The sequence below is a fragment of the Mobula hypostoma genome, chromosome 8, assembly GCF_963921235.1.
Source record: "Mobula hypostoma chromosome 8, sMobHyp1.1, whole genome shotgun sequence".
Classification (NCBI taxonomy): Eukaryota; Metazoa; Chordata; class Chondrichthyes; order Myliobatiformes; family Myliobatidae; genus Mobula; species Mobula hypostoma.
The window spans coordinates 5,814,769-5,842,582 of record NC_086104.1 but is presented as its reverse complement, the minus strand read 5'-3'; the positions used below and the strand labels follow the sequence as shown (position 1 = coordinate 5,842,582).

Sequence of the window (27,814 nt, the reverse complement as noted above, 5' to 3'; positions counted from 1 at the left end):
TCCACCTGAAATATACCCACGGACCTGGCCTCCTCCTCCACTGGGATAGAGCATTCCACCCAGTCACTACTCTCTGCATTAAAAAATTCCTCCTTGCTTCTGTTCTAAAAGGTAGCTGCTCACTTTTGAGGCCGTGCCCTCTTGTGCTGGATACCCCCACCACAGGAAACATCCTCTCCACATCCACCCTATGTAGTCCATTCAACATTCGCTAGGTTTCAACGAGATCCCCCCACATTCTTTTAAATTCTACTGCGTACAGGCCCAAAGCTAAGAAACAGTCCTCACGTGTTAACCCCTTCATTCCCAGAATCATCCTCGTGAACCTCCTCTGGACTCACTCCAATGACAACACATCCTTTCTGAGACCTGAGGCCAAAACCATTGACAATACTCCAAGTGCAGCCTGACTAGGGGCTTATAAAGCCTCAGCATTATCTTCTTGCTTTTAAATTCTGTTCCCCTTGAAATAAATGCCAACATTATATTTAACTTCATTACCACAGATTCAACTTGTAAGTTAACCTTTTGGGAATCTTGCACGAGGACTCCCAAGTCCCTCTGCACCTCTGATGTTTGAACCTTCTCCTCATTTAGATAATAGTCTACACTATTGTTCCTTTTACCAAAAGGCATTATCATACTTTTGCCAATACTGTATTCCATCTTCCACTTTCTTGCCCATTCTTCCATTTTGTCCTGCTGCAATCGCATTGCTTCCTCAGCACTAACTACCCCTCCACCTATCTTTGTATCATGCACAACTTTGCCACAAAACCATCAAGTCCCTCTGCACCTCCAATATTCGAACCTTCTCCCCATTTAGATAATAGTCTACACTATTGTTCTGAAAGAGGTGGCTGAAGAGATCGTGGAGGCATTAGTAATGATTCTTCAATAATCACTAGATTCTGGAACGGTTCGGGAAGACTGGGGAATTGCAAATGTCCCTCCACTCTTTAAGCGGGGAGAGAGGCAGACGAAATGAAATTATAGACCAGTTAGTCCGACCTCAGAGGCTGGGAAGATGTTAGAGTCAATTGGAAGGATGTGGTTTTGGTGCATTTCGAGGCACATAGGAAATAGGCCAAAATCAGAATAGTTTCCTCAAGGAAAAATCTTGCCTGACAAATCTGTGGGAATTCCTTGAAGAAATACGAAGCAGATTAAACAAAGGAGAATCGGTGGATGTTTTGTATTTGGGTTTGTAGAAAGCCTTTGACAAGGTGCCACACATGAAGCTGCTAAACAAGTTAAGAGCTCATGGTATGGCAGAAAAGATACTAGAATGGATAAAGCAGTGGCTGAGTGGGAATAAAGGGAGCCTTTTCTGGTTGGCTTCTAGTGACTAGTGGTGTTCCACAGTGGTCTCTGTTGGAATGGCTCTTTTTTAAATTATATGTCAAAGACTTGGAAGACAGAATTGATGGCTTTGTTGCAAAGTTTGCAGATGATATGAAGATAGGTGGAGGGATACGTAGGTTTGAGGAAGTAGTGAGACTACAGAAGGACTTTGACAGATTGGAGAATGAGCAAAGAAGTGGCAGATTGATTACAGTGTCAGGAAGTGTATAGTCATGCACTTTGGTAGAAGAAATAAAAGTGTAGACTATTTTCTAAATGAAGAGACAATTCAAAGATCTGATTCCTTGAAGGTTAATTTGCAGGTCGAGTCTATGGTAAGGAAGGCAATTGCAAAGTTAGCATTCATTTCAAGAGGACAAGAATATAAAAGCAAGGATGTATTATTGAGGGTTTATAAAGAAGTGATGAGGCCTCACTTGGAATATTATGAGCAGTTTTGAGCCCCATATCTTAGAAAGGATGTCCTGACACTTGGGATGAGAGAGAAAATGGATCAGCCATGATGAAATGGTGAAACAGAGATTGTAGGCCATAGAGCTTAATTCAGCTCTTATATCTTATGATCTTATTACCTCCCTCTGCTGCCTGCCCTCCTTCCTTTTCTCCTGTAGTCCGCTCTCCTCTCCAATCAGATTCCTTCTTCTTTCACCCCTTCCTTTGCCACCTGTCACCACTCAGCTTCTCACTTCATTCCCCCTCCCCCTAACCTGTAACCTGCCAGCTGGAAAACCCTCCCCTCCCTCCTCCCCCCCCACCCCCAACTTCTTATTCTGGCTTCTCCCCTAAACTTTCCAGTCCTGATGAAAGGTTTTGCCTTGAAATATCAACTGTTTATTCCTCTGCAGAAATGCTGCCTGACCTGCTGAGACCCTCCAGCATTTTGTCGATGTTGCAGAATGTAGTGTTACAGTTACAGAGAAAGTGTAGTGCATGTAGCTGCAAAGCCACAGTGAGGTAGAATGCTGTGGGACCATTCAATAGTCTGACAACAGGAGCTGTACAAGACTGGTAGTACCTGTTTACTGGGTCTGGTATTTTTCAGATGAAGACATACCATGCCTCCCTGCCAACAAAACTGCTCTCAACCAGTCTAGTTGAGATGGTTGAACAGGGAGGGATGATTCAAACACAGTTCAAGCCTTGTTCACTGTCAGGATCTGACAGTTCCACGGAACTAGGTTGTGGGCTTTTTTCAGACCCTAAGACCATAAGACATAGGAGCAAAATTAGACTATTTGGCCCATGAGTCTTTTCCATCATTCAATCATGGCTGATCCATTTTTCCCCTTTTCGGCCCCACTACCCGGCCTTCTCCCCACAACCATTGAAACTGTGTCCAGTCAAGGACTTACCAAGCTCTGCCTTAAATACACCCAATGACCTGGCCTGCACAGATGTACATGCCAATAAATTCTACAAATTTACCTCCATCTAGTGAAAGTAATTTCTTCACATCTCTGTTTTAATTGGACACCCCTATATCCTCATGCTGTACCCACTTGTTTTAGACTCCCCCACCATGGGAAACATCCTTTCCACATCTACTCTGTCTTGGCCTTTCGACATTCGAAAGGGTTCAATGACATTCCCTCTCACCTTTCTAAATTCCAGCAAGTACAGACCCAGAGCTACCAAACGTTCCTTGTATGATAAACCTTTCATTCCCGGAATCCTCCTCTGAAACTTCTCCAATGCCAGCACATCTTTTCAAAGATGAGGGGTCCAAGACTGTACGGAATACTCAAGGTGAGGCCTCACCAGCGCCTTGTCAGAGACAGCTCTGACCCTTCTTGTAGACAGCCTCAGTGTTCTTTGACCAGTCCAGTTTATTCAGTCCAGCCAGACATCTGGCTGCTCTCCCTCCCTCTCCAAAATGTTGTGGACAAGGTGCAAGACGTCCCTGACCCTGGCACCTGGGAGGCAACATACCATCTGGGTGTCCCGTTCACGTCCACAGAATCTCCTGTCTGCTCCCCTCACTATTGAGTTCCCTATCACTAGAGCACCCCATTCTCCCTCTTTATCTTCTGCACCATAGACCCCTGCTCAATGCCAGTAACCTGGTCTCCATGGAAATTCCCTGGGAACTCATCCACCACAACAGTATGCAAAGCAGCATATTTATTGTTGAAGGGAATAGCCACAGGGCTGATGTGCACTAACTGCCTACTCACATTTCCATTTCTCCTGACAGTCACGCAGCTACTCACCTCCTGCAATTTTGGGTGACTACTTCCCCGTAACTCTGATCGATTATCTCCTCACTCTCCTGTACAAGCCGAAGATCATCCAGCTGCTGCTCCAGTTCCCCAACGTGGTCTTCAAGGAGCTGCAGCCGGATGCACTTCACTCAGATGTAGATCCTGGGAGACTCTGGGTCTCCTGTGACTCTAACATCCGGCATGAAGAACACACAACAGCCATCCTCTCGTATCCCCTTCTGCCTATCACCTGTCCAGCTCTCTGCTCCATCCCTCCCCCTCCTGTCTTCTCCTATCATTTTGCATCTCCCCCTCCCCCTCCAGCTTTCAAATCCCTTACTCACTCTTCCTTCAGTTAGTCCTGACGAAGGGTCTCGGCCTGAAACGTCGACTGCGCCTCTTCCTATAGATGCTGCCTGGCCTGCTGCGTTCACCAGCAACTTTGATGTATGTTGCTTGAATTTCCAGCATCTGCAGAATTCCTGTTGTTAGCCATTTACTACACTTGGTACAGTGAGAGGGAAAAAACAGGGAATTTTAAAGACACTTACTCAGAGCAAACACCTCTTTCGAGCCAAAGCCTGACATTCCTACTCTCACCACCGGCCTACTCACAACAATGGCCGCTTCCTTGTCTATTCTGTGCTTTTAAACAACCTGTAACAACTTCATTGCTGTAGCCTGCTCCCGACACTGATTGGGCTGTTGTTTTCCAGCTGGTGCCTTACTGGGAAAGGGATCAGGAATTGTCCAGTCAGACTGTCACCACCCAGGGGTGTTGACTTACAGACTGAATATCGGGGGTTCGACGGAAGAATGGTAAGCAGCACTTCAGGAACTGCAGCTGCTCCTGGTCCGTCCATGTAAAGGATTCAAAGTACATTTATCGACAAAAAAATGTATAAGTTATACAACTTTGTGATTCGTCTGCTCACAGGCAGCCACTAAGCAAGAAAGCTGAAAGAACCCAATTTAAAAACTACAAGATCAACACCCAATGTACATCAAGAGAGGAAACAAGGCACAAATCATGCAAAGGAGAGCATTCTGAACCAAACTGAGTCCATAGGCCTGAATCGCAGAGCAGCCAGAGTAGGCCCAGAGCCTCAGTCTCGGTTCCTCACACGGCAGACACGAAGCCCGGAGCAGTCACTCAGCCTCAGTACCAGTGAGAGGAGTCAATGTCGCAGAAGAGCAAGTGGAATCTGCCTGACTCTCGCCTCCGGTGCCGACATCCTGCCTTTTCAGTCTATGTGGGCCGGTATTTAGTTCATCCAAACACCAGGCCCCACCACAGTGACACACTCTGGGCCTGTAAACCACTTCCCAGAACGGGGTCATTCTCGACCTTTCCAAATCAGCTCATCACTTTGATCAACCCAACCTCACTCTTGGCTTAGGTGGGCGGGCTGCAACATTCCTCCCACCGACTCCTCTCTGCATCGCTCAATCCAACTCCATCTCAACTGTGTCTTGACTTCACTTCTCCTCAAACATGCCATGCTCTGAATTTGCAATGATCAACACTCGAGTCAACCCTGCCTTCTCTTGCCTCTTCATTGTTTGTGGTGATAGTTTACCCTAATTTAGCACTGAAAAAGTGTTATTATTAAAGGATTTAGTCATATTTCTTGCTTTATTAATCAGCAGTAAACAGTTGCCCAACTTCAGTGGTGCCATTGCAACTATCTAAAACCAGAACCTGGCCATGAATGCTCACCAACACCTCTACTTCCTCAAGTCTAGGTGTGAATATCACCAACAGCCTGTCCTGGAACAACCACTTTGATTTAATGGCCAAGCAACCTCACAGACATCTCTACTTCCTCAGGAGACAAAAGAAAATTGGCATCTTCCCATCAACCCTTACCAATCTTTATGTTACTGCGTAGGTTAATTGAAATGGCTTCTTTGTTATGTTATACTTGGGAATGCTTCTTTGTTATGTTAAACCCTGAGAAAGTTTTGCGCTAGCAGCTTGTTTTGGGTTAGGCGGTGATATGAAGATGTTACGAACCAATTGGGATAGTTGTTATGATTTTGGTGTATCTGGAAGATTTGTATGCGCGGGGTTTTGGAGGCAGAAGGCGGGAGAGAGAGAGAGAGAGAGACAGAGGATGGACCAGGTGCTGTGATGTCCGCTAACGGGGTCGGACCCCGAGGAGGGCATTCAGCGAGGAGAGAAGGCGGAGACAGAGATGGACTCGTGTGGAGCGTCTGGTCAACCACTGTTGTCGGTCCCAGGCGGCCGGTTGAGGTGGTCTGAAGGGTCGCAGGGTGAAGAAGAAGGGTTCTGAGCTCCAACTATTTGTGCATGAAGAGATTGCACTTTGATAAGTGTGGCGCCTTTTAATTTCCTTTTATATTTTATTCTCTATTAATTATATAGTTCCAGTAATATCTATAAACTGTAAATCATTTAATCGTATCTGGTGTATTGTCTGTTATTTGGGCAGGGTGGGGTACATCACACAGCATCCACACAAACTGATTACCCAGTTTGGCGGGGCGGAGGGCTGTTTTCTGAGATGACAGTGAGCCAAGTGACCCTGAGGGTGGCCAGGAGGCTATAGATGCAATAGAGAAAACATTCTGTCTGGATCCATCACAGCTCTGTGTGACAACTGATCTTCCTGCAATGAATCAGTGCGACAACTGATCTTCCTGTAATGGATCAGTGCGACAACTGCTCTTCCTGTAATGGATCAGTGTGACAACTGCTCTTCCTGTAATGGATCAGTGTGACAACAACTCTTCCTGTAATGGATCAGTGTGACAACAGCTCTTCCTGTAATGGATCAGTGTGGCAACTGCTCTTCCTGTAATGGATCAGTGTGACAACTGCTTTGCCCATAACGGCTCAGTGTGGCAACTGATCTTCCCATCACGATTCGATGCGGTGACTGCTCTGCCTGTGACCGTATTTGTTTGTTTATTTATTTACTTACTTTTTTATTATTTGCCTGATTTGCCTTCTATACCATATTTGCTGTTTATCAGTCTTTGTGTGTAGTTTCTATTTCTATTGTATTTCTTCATTTTCTTGTAAATGTCTACAAGAACAAAATTGTCAAGGTAGAATATGTGTACTTTGATAACAAAAACACTTTGACTTTAACGATCTCCAGAAAACCATTTCACGTGCAAAATAGCATCCCGGACCAAACTTGAATCACTGAAGGATGCTCAACAGATTAGCAGGGGTTGAATGCAATCAGCTCCAACAAAGTAAAACCATTTGTAATGCCCTGGTTCATATTGTTACTGTTATACTGTTTGTACTACATTCAGCTGCTCTGTAAGAACAGTCTGTTCTGTTTTCAGCTTGTTTGAGTTACTGTTGAAGATAAGAGATGAGGAGAAATCTATGCCATCCAATTAGGATGGTCGAATTAAGGTAAGGTTTCTCTGGTGAGGGACACTAAGGGGTTGGGGTTTTTGTTTGAGGGGAGATGAAGAGGAAAGGCACAGGAGAGAAAATGTTGTGGAATTCGACCCGGAACGGGATCGTGATTTGATGGAGCCAAGTGTGAGATCGATTGAGGATTGGTGACTATGGAGAAACTTTGAGCTCCAACTTGTGAAGATCTGAATGTGAATGGGCTCTTTTCCTTTTTTTTGGTTCTTTCCTTTACTAGCCCTTCAGTCAAATTAAGAATCACAAATATAGTCTTTTAATCACAGTGAAGAAGTGCTTTCAGAGGTTGGGTGATGAAACGTATCAACTCGTACCTGGGAAGTGACTCAGCTCCACTCCAATTTGCCTACTGGCAAAATAGTTTACAGCACCTACAGTAGCATCCACACTGGACTTCAAGGTGAGTTGTCCCTGGTCTGAACCCAGCCGTTCCTTGCTCACTATCCATCCATGCTGGGTTGAGCTTTTAGCCAGCAACTCAGCCTCATGAAAAACAAATGCTAAAGAAGTGGCAAGCTGCTGCCCGATGTGCCATGGGGCACGGGAAGACACAACGACAGCCGCAGATGCCTATCGACTCACTGTTCGAGAACTCTTCATCTCCTATTCTTGATGCTTATTGCTTAAGTTATTTTTATTGTTCTTTCTTTTGTATTTGCACAGATTGTTGTCTTTAGCACATTGCTTGTTTGTCCATCCTGTTGGGTGTGGTCTTTCATTGATTCTATTATGGTTCTTGGATTTACTGAGTATGCCTGCAAGAAAATGAATTCCAGAGCTTTATATGGTGACATTTATGAGGGGTGATTGATCAGTTCGTGGCCCAAGGTAGAAGGAGTCAGTTTTAGAAAACCTACTTAGTCCAGCGGTTGTGGAGCATACAGATCTTGGACCTTCAGAAAGAGTCCACAGCAAAGGTGATTGATAAGTTCGTGGCCTAAGGTGGAAGGAGATGAGACTGTCAGACTGGGTAACAGCTTCTTCCCTCAGGCTGTGAGACTAATGAATACCCTGCCACCACTGAGGTCTCGTCACTAGGACTGTGAGCTGTTTATTGTTTACCTGTGCTGTGCACTACAAGCATTCTGAATTATATTTATTGACTTACTTATGGTACTATTTTGTTTTTTGTGCTGTGTGTGATATATGCTTTGTGGGCGCACTGTGGTCCAGAGGAATGGTGTTTTGTTGGTTGTAGTCACATAACAAGCAATTGCGAACTGTTTGCTGTCTTTGGAAAATTAGGTTGGATAAATCTCCAGGGCCTGACAAGGGGTTCCCTCGGATCTTTGTGGGAGGCTTGTGTGGAAATTGCAGAGGTTCTCCAGTAAGGGTGCCTTTTCTGGTTGGCTGCTGGCGACTAGTGGTGTTCCACAGGGGCCCGTGTCGGGTTCAATTATTTTTACCTTCCACGTTAATGATTTAGATGATAGAATTGATAGCTTTGTTGCAAAGTTTCAGACAATATGAAAGTTGGTGAAGGGGAAGGTAGTTTTGAGGAAGTAGAAAGGCTACAAAAGGACTTTGACAGATTAGGGGAATGGGCAAGGAAGTGGCAGATGGAATACAGTGTTGGGAAGTGTATGGTCATGCACTTTGGTAGAAGAAATGAAAGGGTTGACTATTTTCTAAATGACAAGAAAATACTAAAAGCTGAGGTGCAAAGGGACTTGGGAGTCATTGTGCAAGATTCCCAAAAGGTTAATTTGCAGGTTGAGTCTGTGCTAAGGAAGGCAAATGCAAGGTTAGCATTCATTTCAAGAGGACTAGTATATAAAAGCAAGGATATAATGTGAGACGTTTTAAAGCACTGGTGAGGCCTCATTTGCAGAATTGTGTGCAGTTTTGTGCCCCTTATCTTATAAAGGCTGTGCTGAAACTGGGGAGCGTTCAAAGAAGGTTCACAAAAATTATTCCAGGATATGAAGCGTTTGATGGCTCTGAGCCTGTATTCACTGGAACTCAGAAGAATGAGGGGTGACCTCATTGAAACCTATCGAATGGTTAAAGTCCTCGATAGATTGGATGTAGAGAGGATGTTTCCTGTGGTGGGGGAGACTAAGACCAGAAGACACAGCCTCAGAATCAAGGAGCATCCTTTCAAGATGAAGAAGAATTTCTTTAGCCAGAGTGGTGAATCTGTGTAAATCGTTGCCACAAGCAGCTGTGGAGGCCAAGTCTATATATATATATATATATATATATTTAAGGCAGAGGTTGATAGATTCCTGATTGATCAGGGCATGAAAGGATACGGGGGGAAGGCAGGAGATTGGGGCAGAGAGGAAAAATGGATCAGCCAGGTCAATGGACCAAATGGCCTTATTTTGCTGCTATATCTTGTGGTCTTATTGTCTAGGAGTGTTGGCACGTGGCCAAGTGGTTAAAGCGTTCGTCTAGTGATCTGAAGGTCGCTAGTTCGAGCCTTGGCTGAGGCAGCATGTTGTGTCCTTGAGCAAGGCACTTAACCACACATTGTTCTGCGACGACACCGGTGCCAAGCTGTGTGGGTCCTAATGCCTTTCCCTTGGACAACATCAGTGTCGTGGAGAGGGGAGACTTGCAGCATGGGCAACTGCCGGTCTTCCATACAACCTTGCCCAGGCCTATGCCTTGGAAACCTTCCAAGGCGCAAATCCATGGTCTCACGAGACTAACGGATGGCTATTTTATTGTCTAGGACTGGAGGATAGCTAATGTTGTTCCATTGTTTAAGAAAGGCTCTAAGAACAAGTCAAAAATTATCAGCTGATGAGCCTGATATCAGTTGTGGGTAAGTTATTGGAAGGTATTCTAAGGGACTGGATATGTAAGCACTTGGATAGACAGGGGCTGATTAGGGATAGTCAACATAGTTTTGTGTGTGGTACGTCATGCCTAATCAATCTTGAGCAACTTTCCCTGAGCTTTTCAAGAAAGTTGTCAGGAAAGTGGATGAAGGCAAAACAGTGGATGTTGTCTATATTGACTTTAGCAAAGTCTTTGATAAGATCCCGCAAGGGAGGCTTGTCAATAATAGCATTCATGATAAGGTATTAAATTGGATTATATATTAATCTTACAGGAAAAGCCAGAAAGTGGTAGTAAATGATTGCCTCTCTAAATGGAGGCCTATGACTAGCGGTGTGCTGCAGGGATTAGTGCTGGATCTGATATTATATGTTACCTATATCAACGATCTGGATGATAACTTAGCAAACTGGATGTTTAATCTTGCAGATGACGCAAAGTTTGGACAGCAAAGAAGAGTATCAAAGCTTATGAAAGGGAATCTGGACCAGCTGGAAAAAATAGGCTGAGAAACAGCAGATGGAACTTAATGCAGGCAAATGTGAGGTGTTGCTCTTTAGGAGGACAAGCTAGTGTACAACTTACGTAGTGGGCATTAGGGCTCTGAGGAGTGTCATAGAACAAAGTGGCATCGCAGGTAGATAGGATCATAAAGAGAGCTTTTGGCAGTTGGCCTTCATATATCAACATATTGAGTACAGGAGCTGGGTGTTACATACAGTACTGTGCAAATATCTTAGGCACATGTACATAGCCAAGATGCGTAATACTTTTGCACAGTACTGAAGTCATTTTGTGTATTGCATATGTAACGTTCCGTTATATTGGCTCGTGTATGTCTAGGGGAAATCCCGCCCAGCACCTGCTTCAACACTTTTTTTTCCCAAAAACACTTTATTCAGAAACCGGGTCAGTCGCCACCCGAATCAATCACAAACATCAATCATCAGCCAGCACACCCAGTAAATTTTAACAAATGCACTTTATAGATATTACTAATTCTATGACATTAATATGCATTTGACACAGAGAGGAAAGTAATGGGAAAAAAAGGCGCCAACACTTATCAAAGTCCAAGTTCTTTGCGCGCTACGTTGGAGCTCAATTCGACTTCAGACGACCACCCGAATCCCGTCGACTCACGGCTCGGGACCACCCGGAGTGATCGACCGGAGCCTCTCCGCACGTCCACGGTCTTCCTCGTCTCTCCTCCGACCCCCCGCCAAAACTCATATCATACAGCATGGCATCCGAAAACAGAACGATACATAACCACCCATTGGCTAATAGAACCTTGTTATCTCATTTTAAAATAAAACAAACTGTTAGCGCAAACTCTCTGCAGCGTTAAAACACAACAAAGCCGCATTCCCCAGATTAACATAACAAAATCGCCATTTTAAATGTAACAAAAGAAAGACCCCGTACACATACACCTTTATTCTTTCTACCAAGGTGCATGACGATACATTTCCTTAATTTGACTTGATAGCCCAAGGGCCTGTTTCTGTGCTATTGTGCTCTATGACTCTCAGGAACCAAGGTGAGTCTGGAAGTGTATACACGAATTAGCAGCAGGAGGGGTCCATTTAGTCCATCCACCCTGACCCAGCATCCGGTAAAGACACGGTTGATCTGATGGTGATCATAGCCTCCCTTTTCCACCTGTTGCGGGCTTCTCCACAGATATCTGGCTCGTGTTAATTACTCTGAGCATAGGTGGTATCAAAGAAAAGGGAGGTGATGTGCATATAGTCAGAGACATACACCATTCGGAAATCTAAATCGAATTGTTTGTATGTACATGAGCCAATTTAATTTGCCTTATCCCTCCAAATAGTTCCTATCCATGTACCAATTCATCATAGCCTGGTATGCAACTGTCTTGCTCAGGACCCCAGGACAATGAAGATCACAGAAACCGGTCTTCCTTCTGTGGTCTTATTCCTTTGGTAAGGCAGCCAACACAATCAATGGCATTGTCTTTTCTCCCCTCCCCCAAAGACCCCAACCATTGTCTCTTCTCAAGTCAAGTCGTCACTTTTTATTGTCATTTCGACAATAACTGCTGGTACAGTACACAGTAACAACAAGACGTTTTTCAGGACCATGGTGCTACATGAAACAGAAAACACAATAACCTGATTACACATTCCACAAGACTCAAGGACAGCTTCTACCCCGCTGTTATAAGACCATTGACATGACTAACATGATGAGATGGACCCTCAACCTCTCCATCTCCCTCATAATGATCTTGCACCTTATTGTCTGCCTGCACTGCATTTTCTCTGTAACTGTAACACCTTGTTCTGCACCATGTTATTAGACATTTCCCATTTCTTACCTCAATGCCTGTGGGAATGAAATGATCTGTATGTTGGGTGGAAAAGCATTTTTCACAGTATCTCAATACATGTGACAATGATAAACCAATTTACCTGTCCAAATGTCTTTTAAATTGTCATTGTATCCACCTCGACCATTTCCTCCGGCAGTTCTGCCCATTGAAACCTACTCCTCACGACCCTCCCATGCCCTCTGCTGTAACACACTCACTGTGCACTGCGTGATCTCCTCTATCGTGCTTACACGTCACCTGTGCCCAGTCCACACAGTGGGTTGAGTGTAAATGGGTGCTCAGTTGGCAGTATAAACTCAATGGGCCAAAAGTCACTTCCTGCATTGAACGAGCTTTCTGACTAGACTTTTACAGATGATCCCCGTGGCAATTGTGACCTTGCTCTATCAGGGATGTTCCCTTTGTCTTAGCCGTCCCTCCCAACTCTTCAATTTAACACCAATTTACCTTCTCTTTCCTCATTCTGAGAGAGGGCTCTGAACCAGGAACGTTAAACCGCCTTCCCTCTCCACAGACGCTGCCTGACTTGTTGAATGTTTCCAGCAGTTCCTGTTTTAAATCACATATTGGAGTCCCTACGTTGGCTAGGGAATGACCACTGATAAACACGAAATAATCTGCAGATGCTGGGGTCAAAGCAACACTCACAACACGCTAACACAAAATAATCTGCAGATTATTTTGCCCCTTCCCCCTACAGTCCTGACGAAGGGTTCTGGCCCGAAACGTCGACCGATCTTTTCCACGGATGCTGCCCAACCTGCTGGGTTCCTCCAGCGTGTTGTGAGTGTTGCGAATGACCACTAATATTGTGTCCCGGCTGCCTATGTGATACGAAAGCCAGGGCAGTACGATACGAAGAGCAAGCTGTTGCCCATGTAGCAGGCTCCCCTCGCCATGCAGCTGATGAATCCCAGGGAATGGCAGAGACCGATAGAGTTTGGCACCAGCAGTGTCACAGGAGTTACCAGCCAGCATTGACCTGCCTTAGGAAATCCAGCTCCAGATTTTCCCCTTGGGGGTTACTCCCAAAGCCTTTGCCACGAGTGGGTAAAACCACAAGACAGCAGAGGTTTGAGATCAATTTTCCTTCTCAGAAGAATTGCCATGGATGACGAGCCCCATCTGCCTGACGTGACCGGTTTTATGGCACCAGTAAACAGTTCCGTCAGGGTTCGTAGCTAAGCCACATGTGAAGGCCAGGAGCCAGACTTGGTTGTCAGAGGCTATTTAAGATGCACAACATTGGGAGCATCTGATAGGCAGTGGGAGCTTGTTCCTATTACCACCCCGATTACAACAACCTTAAAGAACCTGTAATAAATGTTTTTTGATACCCAGTTTCACAGTAAGATGCACTACATTGGGAGCACTTCCTCCGCACCACCCTCCCCAAACACAAGGAACAATCGTACATCTATGAACCGGTACGAATAAATTAAAACACAGCTTTCTGGAGAGACAGTAGAAGTTTCAGATTGAGCACCCTCCACCAGAACATTGCTCCAGGTGCTCCTGTTTCCCCCCACACCGTATAGATGTGTAGGTCATTGTCCCTCAATATTGGTGGGAGAAAGAATCTTGGGGCAGCTGATGAGACCATAAAACACAGGAGCAGTATTAGGCCATCAGGTCTTCACCATTCCATCACGGCTGATTTATTTTCCCTCTCAACCCCCATCCTCTTGCCTCCTCCCTGTAACCTTTGACATCCTTACATCAATATTGATTCAATCACAAAGAAGGCACGACAGCAGCTATATTTTATTAGGAGTTTGTGGAGATTTTTTAAATGTCACCAATAACACTTTTTCTGTGGAAACTGTGGTAAACGGTGAGCACAAACGATGAAGAGGCGAGTGAAGGCGAGGCTAACTCGAGGATCAAGGTGTGCAGGTATAGTGCAAGATCAGAGCGAGGTCAAGGCACGTTCGAAGAGAAGTGGTTGGAAGAAGGTTGAGACAGAATTGAAGAGTGTGGAGCCCAATGAAGCGGTGGAGGCTACCTCAGTAAATATATTTAAGGCAAGGCTGGATAGATTTTAACATAGTAAGGGAATTAAGGGTTATGGGGAAAAGGCAGGAAGGTGATGAGTCCATCGCCAGATCAGGCCTGACGAGACAGATGGCCAACTCCTGCTCCTGTTTCATATCTTGTTATGGAGGAGTTTCTGAGCCCATCCAGCTAAACCCAGGCCCAGATCGTATCAATGTGACAGGGCCTGGGTCCTAAGCGAAGGACAACCCAATTTTTGGACAATTTAAATGCTGGGCCAGATGGATTGAGACCGGAGACGAGCGCTGGGCCAGTTCTGCTCTCCGCTGCAGTGAGTCTGAGGCTCCGGGCCTGGTGTCTGTAAGCTCCGCAACCCTTTGCTCTACTGTGTGATGACCTGAGGCTGAGGCTCCGGGCCTTGTATCTGTAAGCTCCGTGACCCTTTGGCTCCACTGTGTGATGAGCTGAGAAAGGCTGAGGCTCCGGGCCTGCTCCAACTGCTCCGGGCTTTGTTTCTGTGGATTCACTTTCGCTCTGAAGCCTATTTGCTTACTTTTATTGTTTGCACGGTTTATGTTTTTCTTCCCTCTGCACACTGGGTGTCTGATGGTTTTTTGGGTTTCATGCTTTGTGGCTGCCTGTAAGGAGAGAAATCTCAAGGTTGTATAATATATACATCCTTTGATAATAAACGTACTGAGAACTTTGAAGGACACTGGCAAATTTCTACAGATGTACCATGGAGAGCATTCTAACTGGCTGCATCACCGTCCGGTATGGAGGGACCCCTGCACAGGATCGGAAAAAGCTGCAGAAGGTTGTAGACTCAACCAGCTCCATCCCGGGCACCAGCCTCCCCAGCACCTTCCCATCACGACCATCAGGGTGGAGGCACAAATTCAATGGTTTAAGAACAACTTCTTCCCTTCCACCATCAGATTTCTAAACAGTTCATGAACATTACTTTTGCTCTTTTTTTGCACTTTTAAAAAATATATTTCTTAATTACAATTCTTAGTACATTTTACTTGTTGTATTGTACTGCTGCTGCTAAACAACAAATCTCTTGACACACAATCTGTCAATGATTATAAACCTGATTCTGATCCACAGGCCAGACTGGAGCAGATGGAAGTAGAAAAAAAACACAGAAAATAATAACAGAGAAGTGCTTTTAGATTATTTATTGAAGCATTCCTTTGGGGCCAGAGACATGTGTTCAGTGGCCCGCTCATGTTGGGAGCAAATATTGTTTTGCCTCATTTCCACATTTTCAGAGAGGCTGGAGCCAGCATTTCCAAGTACCCAGAGTACATCCCAGATGTCCCCCTAATTTGAGCTTTGCCTCACCCTGGCAGTGGAGAAGGCCGAGGACAAACAGATCGGTGTGGGAATTTTGAGGGGAGTCGTGCTTTGGGAGGCCTGGGTGACCAAGGTGAACACAGTTCACCCAACCCCACTAATGTGGCTTCTACAGATTACCTCTTAAAACTGATACCCCATCACATCTCCTCTCCAACTCACACGGACGGTAGGCCCGTGTCGACCTCGAGGTGACCTGACACTTGGGCTGGGATTGTCACAAGGTTTCTGGAGTTAACCATTCATTCACAGGGTACGGTGTGACGAGCAGCGCTCCGCTGGTCTTAGCTGGGTTGCTACTTCAGTGGTGGCCGTTCCCAGTGAAGTGAGGCGACACTTGCAGGCCGCCCCCCGCAAGTCCTTGTGCGTGTTGGCCGTTAACGCAAATTACGCATTTCAATGGTGCGACCAACAAACTGAAAGATGGCCCATTCTACTGCGACTTTGTCCGTGATCTGCCTCCGTAGAGGTTCCCACAGTCTCGGCTCCAGAACGCAGAGAGCTCCCCCAGCATTCTCCAAATCAATGCCACACGCCAAGAACCTCTGCCGTGCACAGAATGGCTGCCAAGCTGACATTGTAGCAAAGTACTTCTAAACTGGGAAGTACTTTAGCAGCAGTAGAGCACAGGGATCTCTCAAGGACACAAGAGGTGCTATGGAAATGCTAGGCAGTGGTTTCGATGCTGGGCAGTGCCTTGGGTCCGACTCAATAACGATAACACTGCTGTTGTGTCTGCCTAGACCAGGACACAGCACGTCTTCCGTCAGCAGGAGGGAACCGTGCAAGACCTTCGTCAGTGCTACAGGTAATGGGGTCATCACGTGCCGGAGGACCAAATCCATTTGCACCTGTAAAACAAACCTCTTCCCCATCTTGAATCGGGAGGAGGGACTGCCAATGGGATGTCCAGCTTGGTCATTACAAGAGGGGCAGCACTGCTGAGTAGCGGTCAGCACACCACTTCACAATGAAGATTGGGTTTCAACTCCCGGCACAGCCTTTGAGGAGTTTGCATGCTCTCCCTGTGACCCCCAAGTGCTTTGGTTCCCCCCTCCCCAGTACAAAATGGACGGGTTAGGGTTAGTCATTTGTGGGCACGCTATACTGGCACCAGCGGCATGGTGGCATTTGGGGGCTGTTCCAGCACAGCCCTCTCTGGTTTGACCCGACACAATACGATGCATTTCACTGTATGTTTCAATGTACACGTGGCAAATGAAGCTACCGTGCTTCTTTCTTGGGAATTATTGGAAATTGCTTTCTGCCGTAGGACATCCAGACAACCCCTGGCACCTGCCGAGAAAGGACCATGGTGTAGGCACTGAGCAAGCACCTGGCTCCCAGCATCAAGGAGTCGTCATATCTGTCAGTCTGCGCACAGAACCCCGAGGGGTGACCTGGCGGCCGGGGGCAGGGAGGGAGGGGACCATGACCAACCAGGTGTTGACCTGCTCGGTGCTCAGTGCGCAAGGCAAGGCTCTACTTGGTTTTGCACTGCATGGCAGCTCATTCACACTCTCTTGCCTGGAAACCGGTGGAGGGCTGGCTGCTGGGGGTGGGGTAGGGTTGCGGGGAGGTGGTGCTGGACGACTGTGACCTACTGCTTCATTGCCAAAGGCGTGACCTCTTGCAGCGTCGAGTTGATGCGGTCAATCCTCTGCTGTATCTGGGCCTCGAACTCCTCCTTGTTCTTCAGGACCAGCTGCCTGACGGCCTCCTGGGCGACTGTGTAGCCCTCCTGGAACTTGGAGCGCTCCACGTTGAAGAGGGGGTCCGAGGGGCTCAGGCTGATGTAGGTCTCCAGGCTGGTGACCTGGTCCATCAGGTGCTTCGCGGAGACGTCGACATAAGTGCTGGCGATGAGGTGGCAGAGGCTGGCCACACTGCAGGCCTGGAAGGCCTCGGTGTAGATCATATCCTTGACGAAAGCATCCTGGGTGTAGCCGGGGATGAGCTCACAGCCCTCGCTGTCGCTGGCAAACTGGGTGACGGCATCATTGAGGGAGACCTGGATCAGGTTGGACATCATCTGGAAGAAGTTGGTCATCTTTGCCCACTGCGCTTTGACCTGGCTCAGGGCGCCCAGACCTGTCACCAGCAGCTTGAGGGTGGTGTCGTAGTCTACCTCCTTCACCTGGCACCTCTTCATGGTCAGCAGCACCTCATCGAGCTCCTTGGTCACCTTCTCCTTGCTCTCGGCTACCTTCTGGTAGTTCTCCCTGCTGGTGTCCAGCTGAGACTTGGCCTGCTCCACCCTGAAGCAGGCCTGCTCCAGCACCATCTTGGACAACCCCTCCTGCAACTTCTCCACCTTCCCCACCCCGGTGGCACTGCTCAGGTTGGGCGGCTGCGGTGCAATGGCTGGAGCCTTGATTGACTTCTTGACATCCAACAGGTACGCCTGCACCTGTAAGGAAAGAGTTACATTTGATTCCTCCGTGGTGTGTCACAAAATGGCAGTTTGTCAGTCTGGGAAGTTGGGACGTTTTGGGAAAGTTCAAGGGGGAACGTTTTGGGAATTTAATGTGAGTAGCAGTCTACAGTAGATCATGGAGAAGTGATAGTACATACCATATACGATAGTCGATGACACAGTATAACGAGGTGGCATGGTAGCACAGTGGTTAGTGCCTTGTTCTACAGCGCAAGTCTGTGATCACCGATCAGGGCTCAATTCCCACCACTGGCTGTGAGCAGTTTGCACATTCTCCCTTTCACCATGTAGGTTTCCTCCCACATTAGGAAGACGTTCAGGTTTGGGTTACAGAGTTGTGGCATGCTGTGTTGGCACCTGAACTCTGGCGACACTTGGGGGCTGTTGTGCCCCCAGCAAAATCCTCGCTGAATGGATTTGTCGCAAATGACGCATTTCACTGTGCGTTCTAATACACATGTGACCAACAACCCAATCTTCCTTTTGAGAAAATGTTTCTCTGGGAAATAATTAGAGTAAAGGGTCTTGCGGGATACAAAAAGGGCCAAATCCGTTGTGCATGTGCGAATCTTCTCTGGCTCGTGAGCAGTGCTAAGACTTGGAGATAGAGATGAGGACATGGGGAGAGGGAGGGACTGGAAAACCTGCTGGGCAGCTGTGGTTCCCTCTGGCAATGTACTGTATGAAGTGGCTTAGTGATTAGTTGATATAATGACATGCAAAAGTTTGGGCACCCTGGTCAAAATTTCTGTTACTGTGAATAGCTATGCGAGTAAAAGATGAACTGATTTTCAAAAGGCATGAAGTTAAAGGTGACACATTTCTTTAATATCTTAAGCAAGAAAACTTTATTATTTCTATCTTTTACAGTTTCAAAATAACAAAAAAAGTAAAAGGGCCCGAAGCAAAAGTTTGGGCACCCTGCACTTAGTGAAACCCCCTTTGGCAAGTATCACAGCTTGTAAACTCAATCCTCGTTATATGCATCTTCAGACTGTGCGGATTCACAGTTATGCGAGGAGCACTGCCTTCCCGCCAATACAAGCCAGGTGCGCGTGCCTCACAATCTCTCCCCCGCCACTCTCGCATTGGTTTTGGCAAGGTGTGGATGCGCAATCTTAAACTTTTGTTGGTTTTACCTACGGTGCAGTGATTTTGCGCTTGAAATATTTAACTATGCCTCCTAAGCGTCCGATGTCATGTCCTGGGCCGTCAGCCGAGCGGCAGAGAACTGCTTTAACACTTGAAAAAAAGTTGGAAATTATAAACAGTGCGGTATCAGCTGAAGGTAACACAGCTCTGGGACGCTATTGCCAGGAACAGAATCTTGCCTTTAAAGTTCTTTTGTTGCTTCCAATGCGCCAGCCCATCCTAAACATTTGGACAGCATTCATCCTATTTCCTGCCGCTTAACACAACATCGCTGATTCAACCACTCGACCAAGGTGTAATCCACATTCAAGACGTGCGCATTTTTTTTACGGCGAACTGTCTCTCAGATGCTGCAAGCAACAGACGATTTTGAAAATCCTGGGAGTTTACCAATGGTGAGGGAATAAACACTTGGCACAAATGGCAATGGCGATGGACATGGACCCAAGTTTAGATCGGAGTCAGCATTTCAGTCGTTCCCTGCCGTCAACCCTTCTTCCCTACAAGCAAATTTATGCTGAAAAATGAAATGCTGCCAAGCAAACAACCCTCACCACTTTATGCAAATCGCTGTAATCTTCTGCTGCCGGCAGTTCTAAGAGTTCTGTGAGTCTTTCTTCACCCCTTGCTGAGCTTGATATTATCCCGACGACCACAACCATCCACGTTATCCGTGTAAAGCTGCCCGATACCACAACAACCACTCATCTCCCGGAGCGAACACACCTGCCACTGTTGGTGAGTACTGTACACCCTAGGATGTTGACTTCCTATGATTTATTACATTGAATATTACCTTAAATTGATTAAATACAAATGTTGTCTTGTAATACTGCTTTTGTGTCGTATTGGTATAATAATGTGAATAAGTTACAGACAAAACATATTTAGGAAGCCCTCTGGAACGCATCCCCATTTTCTCCACTTAAATAATTATTCACATTATGCGATTTCACATTATGCGTCAACTTCGAGGAACATATCCTTTGCATATAATGAGGATAGGGTGTAAGTGCTTTTTGTAGCCAACTAAGAGTCTTTCAATTCTTGTTTGGGGGATTTTCGCCCATTCTTCCTTGCAAAAGGCTTCTAGTTCTGTGAGATTCTTGGGCCGTCTTGCATGCAATGCTCTTCTGAGGTCTAACCACAGATTCTCGATGATGTTTAGGTCAGGGGACTGTGAGGGCCATGGCAAAACCTTCAGCTTGCGCCTCTTGAGGTAGTCCATTGTGGATTTTGATGTGTGTGTTTACACGTTCAGTATCCTGTTGTAGAAGCCATCCTCTTTTCATCTTTGGCTTTTTTTTTAAACAGACGGTGTGATGTTTGCTTCCAGAATTTTCCGGTATTTTTTTCTCCAAACATACCTTTGCTCATTGCGGCCACAAAGTTCTATTCAAAAGGTTCAAAGGAACATCTAAACAAGCCTGATACATTTTGGAAACAAATCCTGTGGACTGATGAAGTTAAAATAGAACTTTTTGGCCACAATGAGCAAAGGTATGTTTGGAGAAAAAAGGGTGCAGAATTTCATGAAAATTACACCTCTACAACTGTTAAGCATGGGGGTGGATCGATCATGCTTTGGGCTTGTGTTGCAGCCAGTGGCAATGGGGAACATTTACTGGTAGAGAGAAGAATGAATTCAATTAAATACCAGCAAATTCTGGAAGCAAACATCACACCGTCTGTAAAAAAGCCGAAGATGAAAAGAGGATGGCTTCTACAACAGCTTAATGAACCTAAACACACCTCAAAATCCACAATGGGCTACCTCAAGAGGTGCAAGCTGAAGGTTTTGCCATGGCCCTCACAGTCCCCTGACCTAAACATCATCGAGAATCTGTGGATAGACCTCAAAAGAGCAGTGCGTGCAAGACGGCCCAAGAATCTCACAGAACTAGAAGCCTTTTGTAAGGAAGAATGGGCCAAAATCCCCCAAACAAGAATTAAAAGACTCTTAGCTGGCTACAAAAAGCATTTACAAGCTGTGATACTTGCAAAGGGGGTGTTACTAAGTACTGCCATGCAGGGTGCCCAAACTTTTGCTTCGGGCCCTTTTCCTTTTTTGTTATTTTGAAACTACAAAAGATGGAAATAAAAAAGTTTTCTTGCTTAAAATACTAACGAAATGTGCCATCTTTAACATTATGCCTTTTGGAAATCAGTTCATCTTTTACTCGCTTAGCTATTCACAGTAACAGAAATTTTGACCAGGAGTGCTCAAACTTTTGCATGCCACTGTAAGTACTATTTTGTTTCTCCTACTAATACATTAAACATTTTTCCTTTTTCTATGTATTTTATTCTTTATACAGAAGAATATATAGATGTGGCTGTTAGCGGAAGACTGTTACAGAGCCAACAGCCCGGGTTCAACTCCGACTGCTGGCTGTGAGAGGTTTAGATATCCTTCCCATAACCAGAGTGGGTTTCCTCCTATATTCAAAAGACGTACGGGTTAGTAGGTCAGCTGGGAACGTGGGTGTAATTGGGTGGCTTGGGCCTGTTACCATGTTGTATCTCTGAATAAAATTAAGTAACTCTGATCCCTTACAACTTTTAACACATGCTCCGTGACTTTATCATTTGTGGATATCTCTTGAATCAGAAACGAACAACGGAATAAGTTTTGAGATATTTTTCTTACAGTACCTTGGTGCTCTGCTCCTGCACGGCAGAGGCCAGTTCCTGCAGCTGGGCCTCACTGGGCTTCTCGGCCTGGCCAAGCTGCTCCAGCCTCTGGCACAGCTCGACCCCAGCCCGGCACAGCTCCAGGCCCGCATTCCTGTCGGCTCCCTCCGGCTCCTGCTCCAGCTGATCCCTGCTGCTCTGGAACATGGCCCCACTGTCCGAGGGAGTAGTGCCCAGCTTTGCCGGGTCCAGGGTCCCGCTGTCCGACACCAGGTCCTGGAGCAGCACGCTGCCCATCACCATCTCCATAGCTCTCAGACAGAGGGCAGCTGAGCTCCCAGGGCCCCCGTCCCCCTTGGCCGCCGCCTTCTTGTCCTGCAGCTTCTTCTTGAAGTGCTGCGTGGCCGTGTTGGTGATCTCCAGGGCCAGGCCCACAGGCTCAGTCAAGCCCGCCGCCACCAGTTCAGTGGCTAGGCTACTGGTGAGGTCCAGCAGGGACTGCGTCACGTAGACCCCCACCAGGTTCTTCCCGCTGGGGATGGCCCGCACAGCTTTCTGGTACAGGGCGCGTGTCTCCTCCATCCTAGCACAGGCTTCAGCAAACTGGGCCTCCAGCCGCCCTTTGTCCCTCTCGGCTGCCGCTTTCTGCGCCCGAGCCTCCTCCAGCGCCTGCCCGACCTCCTTGGCCTGGTGGTGGCACTCCGTGCGGGAGGCGGCGCACAGCTCCAGCAGCTCCTGCACCAGGTCCATCAGCGCGGCAAACTCCCCCTCGACGGATGCCGCCAGTCCCTGGCACTGGTCAGCCACCTTCCTCAGGCTGTTCAGCCGACTGGGCAACATGGCCTTGACCACACTGGGTGGGCGGGCCAGTACTTGGACAGCGCTGGCCAGGTGCTTGGGGGCCATCATTGTGTACAGGCGGATCTGGTCCATCTTCTTGTGGGCCTGCTGGAAGGCCTTCCATCCCTGGTCACTCACCTGCATCAGGCAGGCGTGGAAAGACTCTGGCTGCCTCAGGGACCGCGACGAGCCGCCTGCTGGGCCCAGCTTCACCTGGAAGGCCTCTGCCGCGGAGATGAAGATCAGCTCGCCCAGGACGGCAATGGAGACAGGCCCCGGCGTCAGAAACTCCTCCCAGTTGGCGTAGGGTTTCATGATCAGCTCCAGGTCCTTCCTGGCGTCCTCCGCCGCATCTAGCATCGCCATGCTGCTGACCTTGGCCAGGGCCTGGGGCCCTTCTGCTGCCATGATGACCAGGCTCTTCACCTGGCAACAGAAGTGGGAAGCTTGGGATGAGTCAGTGATCCAAAGATAAAGAGCAAAGTGTTAAAGATTAACTTTCAGTTATGTGCCTATTTAAACACCAATACAGTGAAATGTGTCACCCTGTTTCTACCCACTCTACCTGTCCCTCACCCCACTGGGTCACCCGCCCCTCATGATTCCATCTGCCCTCAACACCTCCCTCCCTCCATTCCACTCTACCTTCCTCTCCTATCAGATCCCACCATCTGCAGCCCTCTTTTCACCTCACAGCCTCTGTTGCTATGTACACACTCCCCTCCTCCATCTCCCTATCACCCCTCCTCACCTCGATGCACCCACTGCCAGCCTGCCCTTTAAAAGAAAAGACGACAGACCTATTAGCTTCATTAGGTAGAAGGTACAGGAGCCTCTGGACCCACACCACCAGGTTCAGGAACAGTTAGTACCCTTCAACCATCAGGTTCATGGACCAGAGGGGATAAATTCACTCACCTCAATACCGAACTATTCCCACAACCTATGGTCTCACTTTCATGGACTCTTCATCTCGTGTACTCGATATTTATTGCTTATATATTTATTTGTTATTATTATTTCTTTTGCAGACTGGTTGAACATCCAATTTGAGATGGCTTTTCATTGATTCTATCATGCTTATTAGTCTATTATGGATTTATTGAGAATGCCCGCGAGAAAATGAACGTTTGGGATTGTATATGGTGACATACATGTACTTTGAAAATAAATTTACTTTGAATCTGATTTGCCACATGTATGTTGAGTGGAACGCATCGTTTGTGTTGACAATCAACAGAGTCCAAGGATGCATTTGGGTCAACTCACAAATGACACCACACTTCCAGCATGCCCACAACTCACTGACCCGAACCGGTATGTCTTTGGAACGTGGGAAGAAACTGGAGCACTCGGGTGAAAGCCACGTGGTCACAGGGAGAATATACTCGCGGATACCTCCTCTTATTTACCCCTCGATCGTGACCGCACTAAGGAGCACCAGGCCATTGTCTCCCACACTATCAACGACTTTATCCGCTCAGGGGATCTCCCATCCACTGCTACCAACCTTATAGTTCCCACACCCCGCACTTCCCGTTTCTACCTCCTACCCAAGATCCACAAACCTGCCTGTCCTGGCCGACCTATTGTCTCAGCTTGCTCCTGCCCCACCGAACTCGTTTCTGCATACCTCGACACTGTTTTATCACCCCTTGTTCAATCCCTTCCGACCTATGTTCGTGACACTTCTCACGCTCTTAAACTTTTCGATGATTTTAAGTTCCCTGGCCCCCACCGCTTTATTTTCACCATGGATGTCCAGTCCTTATATACTTCCATCCCCCATCAGGAAGGTCTCAAAGCTCTACGCTTCTTTTTGGATTCCAGACCTAATCAGTTCCCCTCTACCACCACTCTGCTCCGTCTAGCGGGATTAGTCCTTACTCTTAATAATTTCTCCTTTTGCTCCTCCCATTTCCTCCAAACTAAAGGTGTAGCTATGGGCACCCGTATGGGTCCTAGCTATGCCTGCCTTTTTGTTAGCTTTGTGGAACAATCTATGTTCCGTGCCTATTCTGGTATCTGTCCCCCACTTTTCCTTCGCTACATCGACGACTGCATTGGCGCTGCTTCCTGCACGCATGCAGAACTCGTTGACTTTATTAACTTTGCCTCCAACTTTCACCCTGCCCTCAAGTTTACCTGGTACATTTCCGACACCTCCCTCCCCTTTCTAGATCTTTCTGTCTCTGTCTCTGGAGACAGCTTATCCACTGATGTCTACTATAAGCCTACTGACTCTCACAGCTATCTGGACTATTCCTCTTCTCACCCTGTCTCTTGCAAAAATGCCATCCCCTTCTCGCAATTCCTCCGTCTCCGCCGCATCTGCTCTCAGGATGAGGCTTTTCATTCTAGGACGAGGGAGATGTCTTCATTTTTTAAAGAAAGGGGCTTCCCTTCCTCCACTATCAACTCTGCTCTTAAACGCATCTCCCCCATTTCACGTACATCTGCTCTCACTCCATCCTCCCACCACCCTACTAGGAATAGGGTTCCCCTGGTCCTCACTTACCACCCCACCAGCCTCCGGGTCCAACATATTATTCTCCGTAACTTCCGCCACCTCCAACGGGATCCCACCACTAAGCACATCTTTCCCTCCTCCCCTCTCTCTGCATTCCGCAGGGATCGCTCCCTACACAACTCCCTTGTCCATTCGTCCCCCCCATCCCTCCCCACTGATCTCCCTCCTGGCACTTATCCGTGTAAGCGGAACAAGTGCTACACATGCCCTTACACTTCCTCCCTTACCACCATTCAGGGCCCCAAACAGTCCTTCCAGGTGAGGCATCACTTCACCTGTGAGTCGACTGGGGTGATATACTGCGTCCGGTGCTCCCGATGTGGCCTTTTATATATTGGTGAGACCCGACGCAGACTGGGAGACTGCTTTGCTGAACATCTACGCTCTGTCCGCCAGAGAAAGCAGGATCTCCCAGTGGCCACACATTTTAATTCCACATCCCATTCCCATTCTGACATGTCTATCCACGGCCTCCTCTACTGTAAAGATGAAGCCACACTCAGGTTGGAGGAACAACACCTTATATTCCATCTGGGTAGCCTCCAACCTGATGGCATGAACATTGACTTCTCTAACTTCCGCTAGGCCCCACCTCCCCCTCGTACCCCAGCTGTTACTCATTTTTATGCACACATTCTTTCTCTCACTCTCCTTTTTCTCCCTCTGTCCCTCTGAATATACCTCTTGCCCATCCTCTGGGTCACCCCCCCCGCCTGTCTTTCTTCCCGGACCTCCTGTCCCATGATCCTCTCGTATCCCCTTTTGCCTATCACCTGTCCAGCTCTCGGCTCTATCCCTCCCCCTCCTGTCTTCTCCTATCATTTTGCATCTCCCCCTCCCCCTCCAGCTTTCAAATCCCTTACTCACTCTTCCTTCAGTTAGTCCTGACGAAGGGTCTCAGCCTGAAACGTCGACTGCGCCTCTTCCTATAGATGCTGCCTGGCCTGCTGCGTTCACCAGCAACTTTGATGTGTGTTGCTTGAATTTCCAGCATCTGCAGAATTCCTGTTGTTTGCGGGAGAATATACAAAGTCCTTATAGATGACGGTGTGAACTGGAACCCATCTTACAGCTGGCACTGTATCGTGTGACGCGACAGTGCCCGTGCAGGAGTGGACGGGAGAGCGCTGGTTCACGTTGGGTGAGCGGAAGGCTGTGGCACTATGTCCCTCACCAACACACACCAGTCCCCCAAGCCCCACCATTGAGGGATGTCCTTCAGACACCACCTTCTTCAGCTGCTGTATCTGTAATGGCTCACCTTTTTCCTTGAACAATGACCCTCAGATCGAGTCTCCCACAAGAGGAAACCTCCTCTCCACATCCACCTCGTCCACTCAACTCAGCAACTTAAAAGTACTGGTGGTCCCGGAAACTCCCACGGAGACAAATACAGTTTGTCAAATCTTTTCTCAAAAGATAGCTCCACCATTCCAGCTAAAGCCTTTCACAAAGGACAAAAGCTCAGTGGCCACTTTATTAGGTACAACTTTAAGACCACCATAGTCATGACTGATTCATTCCCTCTCAACATCATTCGCCTGCCTGCTCCCCATAACCTTTCACACCCCGACTTATCAAGAATCCATCAACCTCTGCCTTAAATACACTCAATGACCTGGCCTTCACAGACACCCATGGCAACGAATTCCAGATTAACCACCCTTTGGCTAAAGAAATTCCTCATCTCCATTCTAAATAGACATCCCTCCATCCTGAGATGCCCTCTGGTCCTACTATATAGGAAACGTCCTCTCAGCATCCACTCTATCAACATTCCATAGATTTCAATAAGATCACACCTCATTCTTCTAAATTCCAGTGAGTACAGGCCCAAAGCTATCAAATGCTCCTCATATGATAAGCTTATCATTCCTGAAATCATTTCTGTGAACCTCCTCTGAACCCTTTCCAATATCAGCAGATCCTTTCTTAAATAATTATTAATTATTGTACTGCCCTGCACTGTTTTGTGCACTTTATGTAGTCCTGTGCAGGTCTGTAGTCTAGTGTAGTTTTTATGTTGTTTTACATAGTCTAGTGTAGTTTTGTGTTGTTTCATGTAGCACCAGTGTCTTGGAGGAACGTTGTTTCGTTTTTACTGTGCACTGTACCAGCAGCTTATGGTGGAAAGTACAATAAACTTGACTTAACTTGATAAGGGGTCCAAAACTACTCACAATTCTCCAAGTGAAGCCTCACAAGTGCATTATAAAGCCTCAACATTAAATATCTGTTTTTCTATTTATATGCTCGAAATGAATGATAATATTGCATTTGCCTTTCTCACCACAGACTCAACCTGCAAATTAACCTTTAAGGATTCCTGCACAAGAACTACCAAGTCCCTCTGCACCTCTGATTTTTGAATTTTCTCCCCAATTAAAAAATAATCTACTTTTGTTCCTTTTACCAAATTATATTACCATAAACTCTCCGACACCGTTTTTCATTTGCCACTTCTTTGTCCATTCTCCTAATCCATCAAAGTCCATCAGCAGCCTCCCTACTACCTCAATACTACCTGCCCCTCCACCTATCTTCATATTGTCCACAAACTGGGCTACAAAGCCATCAATTCCATCATCCAAATCATTGACATATGAGGGGTGATTGATAAGTTCATGGCCTAAAGTAGAAGGAGTCAATTTTAGAAAACCTAGCACATTTATTTTTCAACACAGTCCCCTCCTACATGTACACACTTAGTCCAGTGGTCGTGGAGCAT

General features: G+C 47.0%; 1 protein-coding gene across 1 annotated transcript in view; it reads right to left on the bottom strand.

Moving 5' to 3' along the window:
• Window positions 1–27,814, bottom strand: part of LOC134350351 (uncharacterized) — a 135,275-nt gene that overhangs the window by 93,720 nt on the left and 13,741 nt on the right. The window contains exons 2-3 of the mRNA XM_063055428.1: window positions 21,738–22,982; window positions 10,836–17,903 (exon numbers count right to left, since the gene is read on the bottom strand). Coding sequence (XP_062911498.1) covers window positions 17,094–17,903; window positions 21,738–22,964 — 2,037 coding nt within the window. The 5' untranslated portion in view covers window positions 22,965–22,982 and the 3' untranslated portion in view covers window positions 10,836–17,093. The remainder of the gene's footprint in view (window positions 1–10,835; window positions 17,904–21,737; window positions 22,983–27,814) is intronic.